Source organism: Oncorhynchus clarkii, chromosome 11 (assembly GCF_045791955.1).
Source record: "Oncorhynchus clarkii lewisi isolate Uvic-CL-2024 chromosome 11, UVic_Ocla_1.0, whole genome shotgun sequence".
Lineage (NCBI taxonomy): Eukaryota > Metazoa > Chordata > Actinopteri > Salmoniformes > Salmonidae > Oncorhynchus > Oncorhynchus clarkii.
Window position 1 is genome coordinate 26,533,352 of NC_092157.1, and position 18,588 is coordinate 26,551,939.

Sequence of the window (18,588 nt, forward strand, 5' to 3'; positions counted from 1 at the left end):
CGCTAGCACACCTGATTCAACTTGTTAATAAACACAATAATAAAACCAATGGAATTTTTACAATATAATATGGCTATTCAAATCAGAATTTCAAAAACTGTTTAGTTCTACAAAGAACCATAAAAAACAGTTCAATATGGCACCAAAAAGGGTGGTAAACATAGAGGAACCATTGTTTGGTGCTAAATACAACCTTTTTTAATGGTTTTTTATAGCATACAGGTTCATTTAGAACCTTATGAGGATGATTTTTTATAGAACCTTCTAAAAAAGGTTCAATTTTTCACAAAAAAGGGTTACATTATGGTTTCAAGCCAAATAAACATTATTTGGCACAATTGAGAACCATTTGTTTTTTAATGTGTAGTGCACTATATAGGGAATAAGCTGCTGTGTGGGATGCACTCTAGGTTTCAGATTTTCAGCCCATAAATCTATCACGGCTGCAGCATGTCGCTGAGTTGAATAATCCTCTGGTAAGTCGTCACTTTATGGCCACAGAGGAGCCATTGTACTGGGAGGAATGGTATATGTCCCAAATGGCACCCTATTTTCTATGTTATGAACTACTTTTGACCAGAGCCCATAGGACTTTGGTCAAAAGTAGTGCACTATCTAGGGAATATGGTTCCATTTGGGGCACAGGCCTGGATTCAGGTCAGAAGTCACTGTAAACAATACTTGCTAGTTCGTAAATGTTACATTATTGTCCTCTTTCTGGTAAGAACCACAGATCTTGCTGTAAGTAGGTGCATGCAATAACAGGCACCTATTAATAACCTAGTAGTAGTAATAACATCCAGGCTATCTGAGTTTAGATGTAATAGACATTAACAATCCCAGATCCAGCTAGATACATCAACTATAATATCAGAAATATGCTCCCTGTAGAACTCTTTTAAAACGGATTGGTCTGTCCTTTTTCCTATAGCTTGGTCTGTCCTTTTTCCTATAGCTTCGTCTGTCCTTTTTCCTATAGCTTCGTCTGTCCTTTTTCCTATAGCTTGGTCTGTCCTTTTTCCTATAGCTTGGTCTGTCCTTTTTCCTATAGCTTGGTCTGTCCTTTTTCCTATAGCTTCGTCTGTCCTTTTTCCTATAGCTTGGTCTGTCCTTTTTCCTATAGCTTGGTCTGTCCTTTTTCCTATAGCTTCGTCTGTCCTTTTTCCTATAGCTTGGTCTGTCCTTTTTCCTATAGCTTGGTCTGTCCTTTTTCCTATAGCTTGGTCTGTCCTTTTTCCTATAGCTTGGTCTGTCCTTTTTCCTATAGCTTGGTCTGTCCTTTTTCCTATAGCTTGGTCTGTCCTTTTTCCTATAGCTTGGTCTGTCCTTTTTCCACGACGTCTGCGAAGCAGATGACATGGACCGCGGCATTCTCAGACCACGATGCATCATTCAGTGATGGGGGGGAGATAAAAACATACCCAAAATGGGAATCACACTTTGTCTTTGGAGATGAATGAATACTAAGTGATTGGTGTGTTTAAACATGGCTGTGTCTCAGAGAGTCTGAGTGTTTACCAGTGGCTTAAACACTAGCTAATCAGAGTCACATCGCCAGCCAAATGAGAGGGTTAGAGAGAAGCGCCTTTCAATCAGAGAGTAAATACATTGTTAACTAAAGTGCTCCTTTTGTGTGGTGTGTGTGTGTGTGTGCTGCCAGGCAATGTGAACTAAAAGAGAAACGTCAACCATCATCAGAACCTTGGAAGATCAGAACCTGGGCAGGGATGAGCGTGACAGAGATTCATACATGTCTGCCTGCCGCAGATGGTTGGCACGGAAACGGTCATCACGACAGCGAGCTCCACTCTTCCTGCTGTTAGAGATTGAGGTTAGATTTGTGCACGAGCTCTATCAGAGCCATGTCTGAGATCTGTGGATCAGTACGTGCATACTTCAAAACACTGACCGAACAACCACAAGAGGAGTATGGGTCGCTGGGGACGTATAAATGGTTGAGGTGAATCTCAGAACGGGCCTCATGGTTAAACTATTCAACAGATGCCTTGTCAATAAATCATTAAATCATCATTATCTGGTGTTGGGTTGAACAGGTACAGGCAAAACAACACGATGCTCTGAACCACAGAGCTGGAGTTATTTCCGCTCCAAGTCTTCCTCAATAATCCTGGTCCTTTAAGACAAATAGAAGTTGTTTGCAGTACACAAAAAACACAGGAGAAAAAAAGAATGTGCAACAAACTCTTGTGTAAACACAATTCGCTTGGGATTTTTAAGTGTTTTCTTGGACTAAAATAGCCCATTCTGGAGTTAGAACACAAATGATATGTTTGCTGTGCACTCTCAGCATCATTACGTTGCAATTTCCTCACAGTGGGTTGAAACTCAAGGCCCTCACACACAGTGTTTGTGTGTGTGTGTGTGGTATGTCCATGAGAGAGCCTTGACCGTTCAGACCACTCCTGGTCACACCTTCTACTCTGTCATTAAAAAGATTCCGCAGCCGTCCCATGAGAACACTATTGTGGACAATTGTTTTAGACATGAGGTTGTTTAATTTTTTTTTTTAAATAGAACCAATTTGTGTTTTGTGTGGACTCGGGGTGAGTGAGTCAGTTAACCCAGCTGTATTTTGTGATCTGCTGATTGTTGGGTTCTGCTGCCTGCGTGTATTTGGGTGCTTCTCAAACCTTGACGCTGATGACTTAAAAAAGGATCATGTTGAGAAATGCCTCTCACATGAATCTCCACTCCTGACGTCTATGTTATGAGTTTCACTATAAACAGAGCCTGGGTGATGGTTGTTCGTTCACACTTTACTTCTCCATGCAACCGATTGTTCCAGTCTGAATGAACCAGGCTCGTTCTGTTCTCTTCTGTTCTGTTAGCATCACATCCACTTTCTGTCTAGTTGGTGGCGGCTAACATTTATCTCATAAATATAAAACCAGCCCAACCGAACCCAGCCCTCCATTTCTTTCCATGTACTTATCCACACACACACCCCTTCTTACACCCACAACATCAAGCCAAGATAAAGATCAGCATCTAGCCAGGATTCCACTTCTGTCTGTCACCATCAGCACTACCCACCACGCCCACAGAGATACAATGATGCAAACACCTACATTACAGTAGATTCTCTTCTCAACACTACAGCAGGCCCTGCTTTTTGGAGAGAACCTGATTTACTTCACTTCTTAAACATCGCATTATGAATGTTCTAGAAGAGATGGTTTAGTCTTTGTGTGGAAAAGGCTGTATTCTACCGGACACATCAGCACTTACTCACTCATTCCAGCCTTTCAACTGAAAACCACTGACTGATGGACAGAGATAAAGAGAGAAAGGTCAGTGCCAGGGATCCCCCTTTTCTACTTATTCTAAAAGTTAAGATATTTTGCTTGCCCGCACACACACACACACACACACACACACACACACACACACACACACACACACACACACACACACACACACACACGACCTTAGTGAGTCTTGGCTGCTGGGATGTTCTTTTGGAACAGCCTCTGTCCTCCTCCCTCCCTCCCTCCCTCCTCATCCCTCCTTTATTATTACGAAAGGGTGGAAAGAAGGATCCGTGGCCAGTCCTCCCGTCCCTGCCTGCGCTAGCTGGATTCCTAAGACGAGTCTCATCTACTGCAAGTGGAATCCACATCCATCAATGTCACACAGAGGCTTATTGTCACCCTGCAGACCCAGTAAAGTATTGTATTCTCAGCTCGCTGTGGCCGCCTAACGCTAGCTTCATCTAAATGACATATTGTCCAATCACTCCAGGAATGCAACGTTCCGTGGCGCTTCTCTTTTCTAAAAATCAAATGTTTCTGACTTTCCACCCGTTCAACGGAATTGTACTGCTGTTGTATAAAACATTACAGTACTTTGCTTATTTTATAAACGCGCTGAGAGGAATGGAGGATTCAAACTGCATATACAGCACTATAGCTCAATGGACTAGATGAAAAGCTGACCAGCTCCACTGATAATGATGACCTTTTCTTTTTCTCCCCTGATATAACCCAAACGGTGTGAAACAGTAAACATTACAGATGGTGGACTCTCTCTCTGTCATCGGTCTAAAGCACCTCCTGAGTCGGGCTGGTAGCTAAGCTACTAAACTACTAACCCTTTCCATTTAGGGAGATGGGATTTATAAGTGCGTTTTTAACAGATTTTTAAACAGCGTACACACATAGACTACAGTACAATTCTCCTGGATTGAATAACTGTCTTGCATTGCTGTGACCTAATTCAACAAACCTCTATGAGTCCCCGGGGTCCTGTCAAACACTACTGTTTTCATTTAACATATTTCGTAATCGTTAAATGTTGCCCGCTAGCATTTGTAACAAGTCACTTTAATGCTATAAAATACAGGTGAGCTTCAATCTTAACGTGTTGTGTGTCCTGGAAACGTCTTGAGCAACCTATCTGTCTGAGAAAATGGGCGAATGGAAAAAGTGTGTTCTTCTCGAAATTACTGAGACGTTTTGGCCCTCTGAAATATCGCAAACACATAAAACATATTTATCACTATTTAATAGTAAAATGCTGTCATGGTATTAAAATCCAAACACAGAGAGTTTGAAATTGAAATGACACAATTAGGGAAATAGACAATAATTTATCATATTATTCTTCTTGATCGATCCACTTATCTAATCTAAAACAGAACCTATAAAAGCTCATTTTTAGGAAACTTGGCTGAACAAACCAAGTGTTTATTAGTAAACAACAAAAAAAGACCACCATTATCTTAATGAGACCAACTAGTAAAAGTAAGTAAGCACAAATTAAGTAAAATGTTGGTGATATATCATATGTGCTTAGTTGTACAGTACATTAGACCGAAGCAGAACAGAACCTGAGAAAATGTACCACTGTCAAACATCTGAAAAAGCTCTACCCCAGACCTCTCTCTCCCCTTTCACAGAAACGTTGAGAATGAGTTGCCGTATAATGATCTATATCATATCGGACAGGGCAAAATCTGGTAGTGAGCAATAAGAAAAACATTCAGCTAGATTCATGCCATTTAATATGCCATTAAAGGGTAATTTGGCATGAAACCCTTGGCATGTGCATTGGAATTCTACTGCTCCTTGTTTTCAATAATATTACCAACAGGGTTTTACAGAGATCTTTTATTTTTTATCATCAAGCAAAAAAAAAAAAAAGGCTTGGTTTTTCCACTAAGTACGGGACAAAGTCAATGTGCGTCCCAAATGGCACCCTATTATCTATGGAGTGCACTACTTTTGAACAGAGCCCATAGGGAATAGGCCAGGGTGTAGGGAATAGGGTGTCATTTGGAATGCAGACAGAGTAAATCTACACTCACCATCTCCTGCCACGTTCAACTGCTCTCTGAAGTCATAGATAAATCCCAGGGCTGATGCCAGACATCCACCAATTGTCCCATTAATGGACATTTATCCAACGGGATCCCAATCGGTGGGCACGGCACTTTGGCTTATGCGAATCAGAAGTGAGGCTGAGGTAGGGGCTTATAAGGAATGTGCCAGTGCCAAGAACTCAAGAGAGTTCATTCTCTCCTTCTCCTACAGCCTAGGTTTGACGCACAAACACACCTACGGCCCGGGAAGCTCAGCTCAGGCCTGAAATTTCAGACACTCTGTAATTGTCAAAAAGCTGAGGGATTTTTTCACTACAAAAAAAATCTGGAATATTCAGACAGGGGAGAAAATCTCCAGAGGAAATGATGCAAACTGGAGCTTAACTTGTGGAGTTGTTTTGAATCCAAACAATAACAGCTATTTCGATTTCACTCTCTCTCTCACTCACTAATGAAGAGGGGCTAGCAGGTGTTCGCGTGAAAATTCCCCTGAGACCACGCCTCCGGGAACTTTCCATGTGTTAGGATTCAAGTTCCCTACTCTTCTCGCATGTAACAGAAGAGAAACCGTTCACAATAATGCCTGGCTGGCCAGCCCAGAAACCCAAGAGGAAGACGTCAGAGCCAAGACATTATATTTACCATGGAGATAAAATAGTTACTTTCTATTAAAACATTATGCGGGCCAGGTAAATGATTCCTTCTTACTAGTCTTATTAAATCGTTGGGTGGGAGGGAGGGGTGGGTTGGGGTGTCTGTGATGAAGCCTAAGCTAAACCACTCTGTCTGTCGGTCTGTCTGTCTGTCCCTATCTCTCTCTCGGCCTATCTCGGTCTGCGTCTGGCTGGTGACTGACGTGCTCAGCAGGTGACTTAGTGAAAGACAGAGATGTTTCGGGTCAGGGAGTTGTAAGGATCTGATCGGGACGGAAGATTGTAACAGTCGCGATCGGTGGACTGTTTCATTGGACAGCCTCCCCTATCCGGCTTATACATCACTTCAAATTCCTCTCCGTTCCTTCGCACAGAGATAATGCAAAACACGTTTAGCCCCCCCCCCACTCCTCCACCTCAATCCGAATTCCCTACAGGCACTTTTTAATACTGAACTGTATACACAGAATAGTGAAAACATTATTATCAGTTATTAAGTCTTCTTTGGAACAAAGGCCCAGTTGTTCTAGAACTGAAGAAGAACTGTCAGAACTCCATGCAGTGAGATTAGGTCTGATTGGTAACAGCACCTGCAAGCTGTGGCTGAAACGCCATGACACCATGAACCCTTCATAACATGCAGCACAAACAGCCGTTCTGATATCCAAGGCCAACCCACAGGCACCAAAAGCAGGGGTTAAGGGACTGCCCTGTGAAAAATGCATATGCCAAGAAGAAAACTCCCACGCACACTTGTTCGTTTATCTACCTCGCCACTGGTTTGTATTACTTTAGCTTGGGTTGTTGTTTTATTTGCACTGAGCCCCTGCTCACGATCACACACGCTGGCACACACACACACACACACACACACACACACACACACACACACACGTCTGCCCAGTTCTCTCTCACTCATGCCAAACAGTAGTCAGTGTGAGCATGTTACACATGGTCTTGTTGTGTCTCTAGTGTTAAACCCTAAAACCCAGTTAGAGGAGAAGGGGAGTTAGGGGGAATTCCACAGTGTACTTGACATTAGGAGGCAAACCTAAGAGAGGGCGAGGCCAGGCTATCTCTGTTGGTGTGAACGGAACACATAGAGAGCGGTATATTAGACTTAGGTAAGGTCCCAAACTAAGTAGGGAATAGGGAGCAATTTGCAAGATGGACTTAAAGTTACCGTCCTGTGAAAATCTCACTTTTAAAAGTGAATATTCTGTTACCTCATACCCAACATACTAAAAGGCACTCCCACATCAGAGCTATCTTTTTTGCAGGTGCATGGTGAACAGAGAGAAAGCTTTGAATAAAAGGGAAATCATATCCCATAGCTACCTAGGAGGTGCATTTCAGTAGCCACAAGTACCTTATTAACTTTCACACGTCTGAAATGACAGAAGAGTGTGAGAACAAGGGAGTGCATGTGATCACTTGTGATTGCATGGGATCATATGTGAAGTTGTAACAAAATGTGAGCGCAACGTGATACCATGAAACTACACATGAAACTACACATGTGACGTGGGGATGCAACATGTCAACATGTGATACCGTGAAACTACACATGAAAAAACACATGTGACGTGGGGATGCAACATGTCAACATGTGATACCATGAAACTACATATGAAAAAACACATGTGACGTGGGGATGCAACATGTCAACATGTGATACCGTGAAACTACACATGAAAAAACACATGTGACGTGGGGATGCAACATGTCAACATGTGATACCGTGAAACTACACATGAAAAAACACATGTGACGTGGGGATGCAACATGTCAACATGTGATACCGTGAAACTACACATGAAAAAACACATGTGACGTGGGGATGCAACATGTCAACATGTGATACCATGAAACTACACATGAAAAAACACATGTGACGTGGGGATGCAACATGTCAACATGTGATACCATGAAACTACACATGAAAAAACACATGTGACGTGGGGATGCAACATGTCAACATGTGATACCGTGAAACTACACATGAAAAAACACATGTGACGTGGGGATGCAACATGTCAACATGTGATACCGTGAAACTACACATGAAAAAACACATGTGACGTGGGGATGCAACATGTCAACATGTGATACCGTGAAACTACACATTTGGGCACGTGTGAAAACATCAGCTCATGTGAAGTAAATGTGACAACATGGGGATGCAAACGCTGTTCACTTGTGAAGATACAATTCCACATGGGAGAGTTCGATTTCCACATGTGAACGTTTTAGCACAACATGTGAAAACAGCTATTTCACAGGTAAAAAATATCACAAATAGTTTATGGGTTTTCTTAATCAATGACAACATGATTGCATATGACATTATCACTTAGTATTAGCTATTCAATATGAGCCCACCTGGGATTTGAACTCACACCCTCTGGATTTGGGGAACACTGATCTTTCTGCTGCATCGCAAAGTCTGTAGAGTTCCTCTACACATTCATTACCTATAATACGTCTCTGCACTTAGCAAAATAGTACGGATAAATATAATCGTTTTCCTTGAGTGTATTTTTTAACAAAGTTGAGATTTACTTTACTTAAGTCTAAAGTATTGGAATGCAGGTGAAATCAGTCATGGTGGCGTAGCAGGAAGATCAGAGTGTCGTGAACCGAAAGGTTGTGAGTTCAAAACCCAGGTGAGGACATGTTGAATAATACTTACTCTATAAATAAACATTCACAATGTAATCATGTATGTTAAAAACACTGACTGTGTGATGTTCCGGGGACATCTGTATGTTAAAAGCACTGTTTGTGTGTGCATACTAATGACTCATTTTTGTTTTCAGGGCATCACCTGGGAAATCTCAAGTGAAAAATGTAACCCACGAGAAAGGTGATGTGAAATATCATCACGTGAAGTGTTCCAAAAACACATAGTTTCACACGTGCAAAAAAATGTCACATGAAATCATATTTTTTTTCTATAAGGGGAAAACCAGAACCAGGCTGTTGAAATGAGACAACAGGGAGTGGAACAGCAATGGAACACCGTCACAGCGACTAAGAACGTCTTCCTCACAATGAACGGGCCAAATGGGCCCGAGGGCAGGAGAATTAAAACAAAAATGTGCAGATGAGGACAGAGAAAGAGAAAAAGAGAGAGGCAGCAGCTAAATATTAAGGAAAGAATGTGAGAAGGAATGTCGGATTCTTACCAGCTCGATAAACAAAGTTTGCCTCGGTTTCTGAGGACGACGGGGAGAGGAGATCGTCGTCATACTCGTTGGAGCTGAAGGATCCCGAGTGGTTCCTCTTCCTGGCGTCCATGACGCCGTTGGCCACCATCACGTGTCTCAGCGAGTCGTTAAGGTACCGGTGAAGCAAGCTGCTCTTGTACTTAGGAGGCGGAGTCACGTAGTCCTCGGCCAATGAGGCGGCGTCAGCGGCTCGGAGCCCCGTCCCCATCAAGGTGGCACCCTCTTTCTTGATGACGCTCTGGTACATGGGCTTGCTGAACTCGCCGCCGCTCGTCTGCATCCGCTGAGGGTTGTCCCCGTCTGCAACACCAGGGGGCGCCACCAGGGAGAATCCAGACAACGAAGAGCGAAATAAATGAAAAACACATTTAGTTCCTCTGTCTGTACGCCCTCCAGTTGGCAGGGCTTCAACCAGCTACAGTGAAGACCTCAGCCGTCAGCTTAAGACCAAGGCATTACCAAACCATGACGGATGGTAGCCCATTTCCTCTCTATCAAAAGCACATTGCTGTTATCCTTTGCAGAAATAAATAATTTCCAGGGAGCTCTTTGCAGCCGAGATTGAATTAAAATATTGGCCCCCACCTGATGAAAAAAATACAGAAAATATAACACGGTGCTGAAAAACAGATCCCCTCTCGGGACGGGGGAAATCAAGAGAGGGCCACTGAAAATGATTTGGGCAGGTCTGAGTTTGGATTCAATCTGGGCAAAATTATAATTATAGCTTATATCAGAACCACATGAACATATTTGCTTTCCTTCCCCTGCTTCCCGAGGTAGATGTTTCAGGTGTATATTTGAGGTGTACATCGTACATCTGAAAAGGATGTTGAAATCCTCAGGTTCCTTTTTTTAAGCCTGAGACATCTCTTTCATGTCAGACACAAACCTGAGCTACAGGTGACCTTTAACCTCCCTCAGTCTGACCCCTTCCTGTTGAGACGTTGCCACGGCAACCACGCTGACACTGAGGTGACGTGTCTAACAGCGAGATCCTGACAGTGAGACTGACTGAGTGGTTACAGGGTCACTGGGGTTATCGTCTCCTTAGCCACATCACTAACTCCCGGAGCAACAGTACGTGCATCCCAAATGGCTATATAGTGCACTACTTTTGACCAGAGCCCTATATAAACAATTTATTACAACGCCATGCAAACTGAAGACTGCAAAATAAAGACATTCCACCCTGCCCACACTGTGTCTCTCCTCCTGAACAAACCTAATTAGGGCTTAAAGGACTGAGTGACACCACAGTACAGTGCATGGGTGTTTTTCTGTGTCACAGAAAAGAGCTGAGAGAGAGCGAGAGAGAGAGAGAGAGAGAGAGAGAGAGAGAGAGAGAGAGAGAGAGAGAGAGAGAGAGAGAGAGAGAGAGAGAGAGAGAGAGAGAGAGAGAGAGAGGGAGGGAGAGAGGGAGAGAGAGAGAGAGAGAGAGAGAGAGAGAGCAATAAATACACGTATGACAGAGCCTCTCATTACCAATTGCAGGCTGGGATCTGAAGAGCAGCTAGTCTTCAGCCCTGCTAGTCCCGTAGGGTGTCTTAATGACAGTGTGTCACCGCTTCTGAGCGTCAGCGTCTTTCTACCAGGACACACGGCGTGTGTCCCAAATGAGATGGGCCCTGGTCAAAAGTAGTGCACTGCATAGGGAATAGGGTGCAATTTGAGAAACAGCCACAGACAGGCCATTTATAAACGCCAGTGCATGTCCCTGCATAACGGGATCCTACTTCGGCGCTGGAGCTGTCGGATACGAGGCAGTTGTAAGGAGGACAAAATGGTTGTGTTGGGCTGACCTCGTTTTCCGAGGTAGAGACACGATATGAGATATGTGATAAGTGGGCACTGACATTGAGGGTGATGTCTTCATGAGATAGACATACGATGTTGTAATACGACAGGTTGGCGGCGAGGAGAGCGTTAGCCTACCTTCTGAGCAGGTGTCATCGCTGCTGACACTCAGTCTCTCTGCGTTGCCCTGGACGTATTTGTTGTAGAGTTTGATGCGCAGCGCCCAGCTCAGATCTGGCTGTCTCACTGTGTTCTTCAGTCGCCGCCTGGCGTTGGCAAACCAGTTAGACACCTGAGGGAGGGAGGGAGGGAGGGAGGGAGGGAGGGAGGGAGGGAGGGAGGGAGGGAGGGAGGGAGGGAGGGAGGGAGGGAGGGAGGGAAAGCAAGCGAGAGTGCAAAAGTAACAGAGAGAAAGTGAGAGATGGGGTGAGAGATCAAGTAAGAAAAAAAACAGAGAGAGAGAGGGAGAGAGGAGAAAGAGAGGAACCGAGACAGACAGAGAAACAAAGAGAGAGAGCAAAGTACAAGGAGGAGAGTCAGAGAGAGCGCGCGAGAGAGAAGAACAGAGAGAAAAGGGCAGAAAAATAGAAATCGCTGTTATTGTTTGGATTCAAAACACCTCCACATCCATGACAAAACAAAGACTATCCTTTAGGAAAATGTCTGCTGTGCCTCCCTCCCTCCGGCCGGCCTTACCCTGGGTACGAGAGGGGCGGAGAGACAGAGTCGGGTTGCAACACGGCGGACCCCGATACCCATAATACCGAAGAAGCAGAAGTCTCTGAGACATCCCAGACACGCAGGGGAAATGGATCGAGAAAAATCAGCAAGAAAACACTGCAACATTCATCTGGTCTAGTCCTCTATAGTCCTCTAGTCCATATCAAAGGCTTTCAAAATGCCATTCACAACCATTCAACACCCCTAAACGCTAGACAGGCCCAGCAAATGGAAGGATTCATCAAGTTATTTCCAACCCAACATACCCAGTCCTATGTGCTTATTCTGGATTCCACCAAACTCCTTCTAATAATACTTTTTTTAATGCAATAAAATGATACTCAACCCTGCCTTCTTCATTCCACAAGAACCAGAGACCATTACAAGTTATACTGGAATAACTTTTCATGCTCAATACACTTCAAGCGACTTATGAAAGAGTTGGACCGGCAGTACGCTAGACTACTTCTTTTCTGATCTTTCCTGTGTTCCAGTATCATGTTTCTAGTTAACGAATCAAGTCCCACGCGCCTTTGTCTCTGGCCGAGGGCACGTCACACCAGGGGCCTAAGCTGAAGCATCCACATGTGGCTTGGAGAGGGCTGAGAGAGACTGAGAGAGCACTAAGAGAGCATAGAGGTCTGAGGCTAATGAGCCTGCAAGAAAAGATGTCTGTCACTAAGACTGAGACTGGGGGAGGATGGGTGGGTGGCTCGCGTCCCAAATGGCACCCTACTTCCCGATATAGTGCACTACTTTTGACCAGGGCCCATTAGGCTCTGGTCAGAAGTAATGCAGTATGTAGGGGGCATTTTTGGACGCACACACAGTCACAATGCCGGGGTTCCCACCACAGACATCAAACACAGTGTTATGCCACCACATGGTTCATCACCGTGTTCCTTGTTCCTGCCCTGTGGCATACAGACTGGTCACAGACAGAGTGAACATAGCCTGACTTTTCACCCCGCCCGTATGGGGTGTGTGGCGAGGTGGGCCTGTGTGTGTGTGTGTGTGTTCCATGTAAAGCATTCTTCTGTGATGTGCTCACACTCCCAAAACAAACGGCTTCATTAGGACCAAAATTAAAAACAGATTAGGCAACCGACGCAGAGACAGACCTCTCTCTCCCCATCTTTCTCTCTCAAATTAATGACATTGTGTTGTGTCCAGATGACATAGCAGCATAGTCCCACGTCAGACAGAACATACTGTAGGGAGGAGCTCAGCTCAACGTCTGACAGTTGTAGCCTACTGTTGCTGCTCTCTCTTTGTCTCTCTGTCTCTCTGTCTCTCTGTCTGTCTGTCTGTCTGTCTGTCTGTCTGTCTGTCTGTCTGTCTGTCTGTCTGTCTGTCTGTCTGCCTGCCTGCCTGCCTGCCTGCCTGCCTGCCTGCCTGCCTGTCTGTCTGTCTGTCTGTCTGTCTGTCTCTGTCTGTCTGTCTCTGGCTCTCTCTGGCTCTCTCTGGCTCTCTCTCTCTGGGGTTTGTCACTTTATGATGAAAACCTAGTAATCTAGAGGAACACCATGCACTATGACTCACAAAACTAAAAGGCCACCTAAGTACAAGCTGCCTATTTACAAAGACAAGTAGGCTATAACTTGAGGAGATGATGCCAAGGTCAATGTTGTCCATAATGAAAACCATAAGGTTAAATAGAGATGGCGAAGTTATACAGAATTAATTCTGTGACAAATTAAAACGTAGGTACACTAGAATGATGTAGGCTACATTGTAATGAGGCCGTTTCACTATTATAATTATTTATCTATATAAGTATTTTAATTTCAATGCAATATCATCTCAACAACAATCAGATTATAAATGACATTGTGGTTAAACGGTTGTTCTAATAGAACTTTCCTGAAATATTTAAAAATAAGAGAAAATAAATACCTGGACCAAGGTCATTTGAGAGCTGAGGGCTAGCAGGATTTTCTCTGTCTTAGTGGGGTATGGGTTGTCCCTGTGTTTGTAGAGCCACTGCTTCAGAGGCCTAGCCATGTCCTGTAGAGCCTGGCGCTTGTGTCGCACCTTCCCACCGTTCTGACGGCCCCTGCACAACCGAGAGAGAGCGAGAGAAAGAAATAGAGAGAGAGAGAGAGAGAGAGAGAGCAACAAGTGTGTCACTCATTGCTCTAGAGAAAATAGGCCGAAAAATTGAATTGAGGCCCATGCACATACAAAAATGTAATTCTAAAACAAACCTACTTAGAAAAAAATACATTCTTGATGTGGAATTTATGGGGAATAGTAGTACATACTTTTCAGATTTTGTTTTCATAACGTAGTTGTCAAGGTTGCAGACTGTAGGCCTATAAGAAATTGACATAATGAAACAATAGTGAATTGAGAGAAAATATTAAAACATTGCTTTAATGAAAACTGTTGGTAACATGTGGAAATCATTTTTTTTTCTCTTTCCATTTGTACAAAGTATTTTCCCTTTGTGCAAAGCTGTTGACCAAGACTTGATCAGTGACGCACAACTTTTACCCTTCTTATTATTCAAGACTAATTCGGTAATATGATTACATTTCGGTCTAATTAAGGGTTTCATTCATTGTGCATACATGGACTACTTGAGAGATAATAGTTCAATAGAATATAATGTTGTTGTGTTTTTTACTGGAAGGTAATGGGACACTGACGCTATTGGTCAACACAAATGAATAACATTGAGCTTAGCTAAGCCACCTGCACTTTAACGATGCCTATAGGTTGTTAAGAAGCGATGCACCCTGTGACAACAAGATAGACGTGTATATGAGCAATATCGACATCCGTCAATGGTTGACAATGTGCTAAAGGTCGTTATTTATTTATTGACTGCATATTTATTTTGACTTCTGATGTAAAGTTAATAAATTTATTTTTAAAAACGTGTAAAGTGTGACTTTACAAGTTTGCCACTCAATGTTGTTTTTTATTATTATTGTTAATAACATTTTTGTCATTAATATTATTAGTATTATTAATCATAATGAATATATGAAACATAAAAGGTTCCTCTGGTTTCTCCATTTTTGGTTCCTAGGATAACCCTCTTTTTTTTAAATACAGGCCAAAATGCTATTTGACTAATCAATTAAAGACATATCATTCAACTTTATTTGGAAAACAATGATAAAGGAAGAGGCTATCATTACCAACAATTTAATTTCATATATGTGCATTTGGGTGCAAAAACCTCCCCACTAAAAACAAGTGACTTGATCGAATTCAGGGAAGAGTGGTGGTGCACTTTGTCCCAGAAAATGGACAGAGAATATAGTTGTTTATTTACACACGACCAAATGTAATAGTATCTAACTAAAGTGGATTTTCTAAGTGTGACTAAAGTGGATGTTCCGTTCATTTTATAACCTTACTTGAAGAAGAATGGCTATCCTGAGTCATGACACGTAAAATGACCGTTGGAAAGTAGGCCTATGTAATTTTGTCACCAAAATGTGCTATAATTAAGCTGGGGCAGAGAAGCGTTTTATTGGTTGCTTGTTTTCTACTCAAAGCACGAAAACGTCGCAATGAAACAAATAATAACATTCAATTTTACACCCACGGGAGATGTGCCTCAAGTAGGGCTAACTTTTATAGTCGTGTGGTGCAGTAGTGCTGTCAAGTCTACTCACCAACACGCAATGGCGTGTTTCAACCAAGCACATTGAGCAATATGTATTTTGGTAACAGCAAATTCTCATTGATCATTAAAGGAATTCCAAATGAGATACATTTGTTCCTGATACTTCTAATGTGCTGCCTATGACTTTTAAACCTGTAGATGTCACTATGGCGCTGCGATATTCCTGCTGTGTCTTATTTCTCCGAAGCTTCCCTGCAGATGTAACATATTTTCTCCTAACCTCAAGTCTGCCTAAAGTAAGGTTCATGTTCTACAAACATTTTCCTTGTAATCTAGATCTGTATGAACAACCTAAAGAACATTTACTCCCCTGTGCTGAATTTTGGCGACACACACCTCGTATTTATTTTAATATTCTTAATTAGTAATGATATTCCCCCGGAAGCGGCACCTCACTGTCATTGTGTTATCCCTCGGTCTCTCCTTACACACAGAGGTTCAATAACTCCAGCGCAGATGGAGACCGTCCGTGTGTAGGATGTTTGCTTAAATGGATTCGTGTTTCACACAGCATCGCGTTTTTTGTTGTTGTTGTTTTTTAAATGTAACCTTTTTTTAACTAGGCAAGTCAGTTAAGAACAAATCCTTATTTACAATGACGGCCTATAAACAGTGGGTTAAAAATCCTTGTTCAGATCGTCAGATTTTTAACTTCTCAGTTCGGGGATTCGATCTCCCAACCTTTCGGTTACTGGCCCAGCGCTCTAAACACCAGGCTACCTACCGTGCCCATCCACACATATATCAGACTACTGTCCTGTCTGTAAATAAAATGCGCGTTGAATCGATTGTAACAGTACACGGGACAATCAGGAGTTCTGACATGATTCATTTTTTACTCGCTGTCTTTAAAATAAATGCCAATATTGACTACCAGACCACAGAGTTGAACCAAGTGCACATTTATATAGGCTATTAGAACAGAATAAGATGTGTTTTAAACATGCTACTGAACACGGACGGCCTAGATATTCTTAATTCCATTCCTTACTTAGACGTGTGTGTATTGAGTATATGTTGTGAAATTGTTAGATATTACTTGTTAGATATTAGTGCACTGTCGGAGCTAGATAGGCAAGCATTTCGCTACACTCGCGATAACATATGCTAAACATGTGTATGTGACCAATACAATTTGAGTTGATTGATTCATCTGTAGATTTTATGTGAATATCAACACTAAAATGCAAACCAGGTTGCAATAGCAAATATACATATTATGCAATTCCCCTAAAACAATAAGATCATATTGCACTGATGGAAAAATGAAAGATGCATGTAATTAATAGCTCCTAATTTGGTTAATATTTTGGCTGCATTCGGTGCAATGATATTGTCATATTTTGCTTAGATTTTTTTTAGACAACCTTTTGTCTGAATTTATAATTGAGATTATTGTTTAGAACATATCCAAAATATTATTAGATGACATTGCTTTCAAAAAGCCTAGGACTTGCATTATAAACACATACTTACCCACTATGCACACTTGGTTATTTGGGGTCACCATAATCTAAGAAACTCATACGCACAATTTAAATGTGCAGCATCGACTTTTAAACCTTTTACACAGTCTGTATCACTCCGTCTTAGTTGCGCCCCCTACCCAGATAGGACTGACTATACAATGCAAATCAAATTGCAATAATGGAAAAATCGAAACACTGTTGCAAGTTTTGTTGTCTGATTAGTTTTTTTTTTAGGTTTGAATGAGTGACATAGCCTACCTCCTGTGTCTGATGCCGTTGTTGTCTTTGATAACTTGATGATTGCTTGATAGCAGGTCTGGATGAAGGTCCGGATGCTGTCCATCTATTACCTCTAAATAATTTCTACTGCTCCTCTCGGCCTCCTTCGCCTTCTCATCGAAGAGGACCTGGTTACTCAATTTGTTAAACACAATAGTATTCATCTTTGGTTCGGTATTCCTCCGTATGATCTGCTGCGTAAAAGTCTGTCTGTCTTCTCGAAAGTGTTGCACTTGACTTCTTATTGAAGCTGCTGCTGCCCCCGTGTCCCGGTGAGTCTCCTGTAAAACAAGTGGAAAACGCAGATGAGAAAGTCATGCAGCTGGGGTTAACCGATTCAGATGTACATAATTTGCTAAAGTCGGGTTTATGATTTTGTAATTATGACGATGCGCCAAAATCAAAGGTGCATTCATTGTATTTTATCCTAATTCATTATATGGTGGATCAATTTACGCACCAAGCGAAAGCCTGATTGAAACCACAAAGGCAGAAGGGTGATTTCTACCAAGTGCTCTTGACTATACTCCAAGATCACTATGAAGTTCATGCAATCTCAATAAAAAACAGTCTGCAGCGCGGTGCGGTACCATGCATCCAATAGGCATTCCTGTGAGTGATATTTTCATATTTTACTCACTAGGCTACCACTGTAGATTGACAACAATGACAACACAACCTCACCATACAGAGCATCTCAATACATTGAGACAAAATACGGCCCAATACGGTCCAATACGGTAAATGGGTTCACAGTCGCACGGGCTCATTCGTGCATAATGTGATTCCAACACCATTATTCTCCGGATTCAAAAAATATATAACGCATTCCACACCACTGCGTGTTGCCATGAAATTTCTAGAGCTTCGACAGAAATCTCAGAGGTGCAATTGAGCGCACTTTCTGACAGACAAAATATTTCGGCTATAGTTGGGTTATTGTTCTTCTTCTATTTGATTCAAACCGGTAATGTTTATGATTTAGCTACAGTTACAGTAGCCTACTGTCAAACCGCAAAATATGTCATAACATGATCATAACTCCAGTCAAGGGATATACTGTGCCATCAGCGTGGAACAATGTTGCCAGATATATCCCATCTGAGGCATTATGCGCTTTAAAGTTAAGGCAGTAGTTTTGCCATTGTAGTCACACGTAAGAAACCACATCAAACGATATCTCATTCTCATTTACCTGTACGGCAGCCCGCCTGCTTCTCGGTGTAGTTTGTAATCCTGCTTCCAGTTGTCCATTCCCTGCTCACATGTTCCCGTTCTAAGTTCCTGAGCTAAAACCACACGAACCGCAGTCGCCTCTCTGCTTTATTCAGTGGCCTCCGATTCTCAGCCCCAGAAGCTGAATATGTCACCCTTCTCATGTTTCCTAGCACAGAGCCCCAGCCTGCGAACATAAAGTTAATACTCTATGCCTGTTCCGCGGCACGCATCAGGGATA

At 42.5% G+C, this 18,588-nt stretch overlaps 1 protein-coding gene across 1 annotated transcript in view; it reads right to left on the minus strand.

Annotated features, from left to right (window-relative positions):
* The window catches only part of LOC139420691 (homeobox protein Mohawk-like), a 31,962-nt gene extending 13,576 nt beyond the window's left edge, over nucleotides 1-18,386 (minus strand). The window contains 7 exon segments of the mRNA XM_071170914.1: nucleotides 9,183-9,524; nucleotides 11,160-11,313; nucleotides 13,638-13,797; nucleotides 14,006-14,056; nucleotides 17,112-17,413; nucleotides 18,328-18,359; nucleotides 18,362-18,386. Of these exon segments, the coding sequence (XP_071027015.1) occupies nucleotides 9,183-9,524; nucleotides 11,160-11,313; nucleotides 13,638-13,797; nucleotides 14,006-14,056; nucleotides 17,112-17,413; nucleotides 18,328-18,359; nucleotides 18,362-18,386 (1,066 nt within the window).
* Between the last annotated feature and the right edge of the window lie 202 nt (nucleotides 18,387-18,588).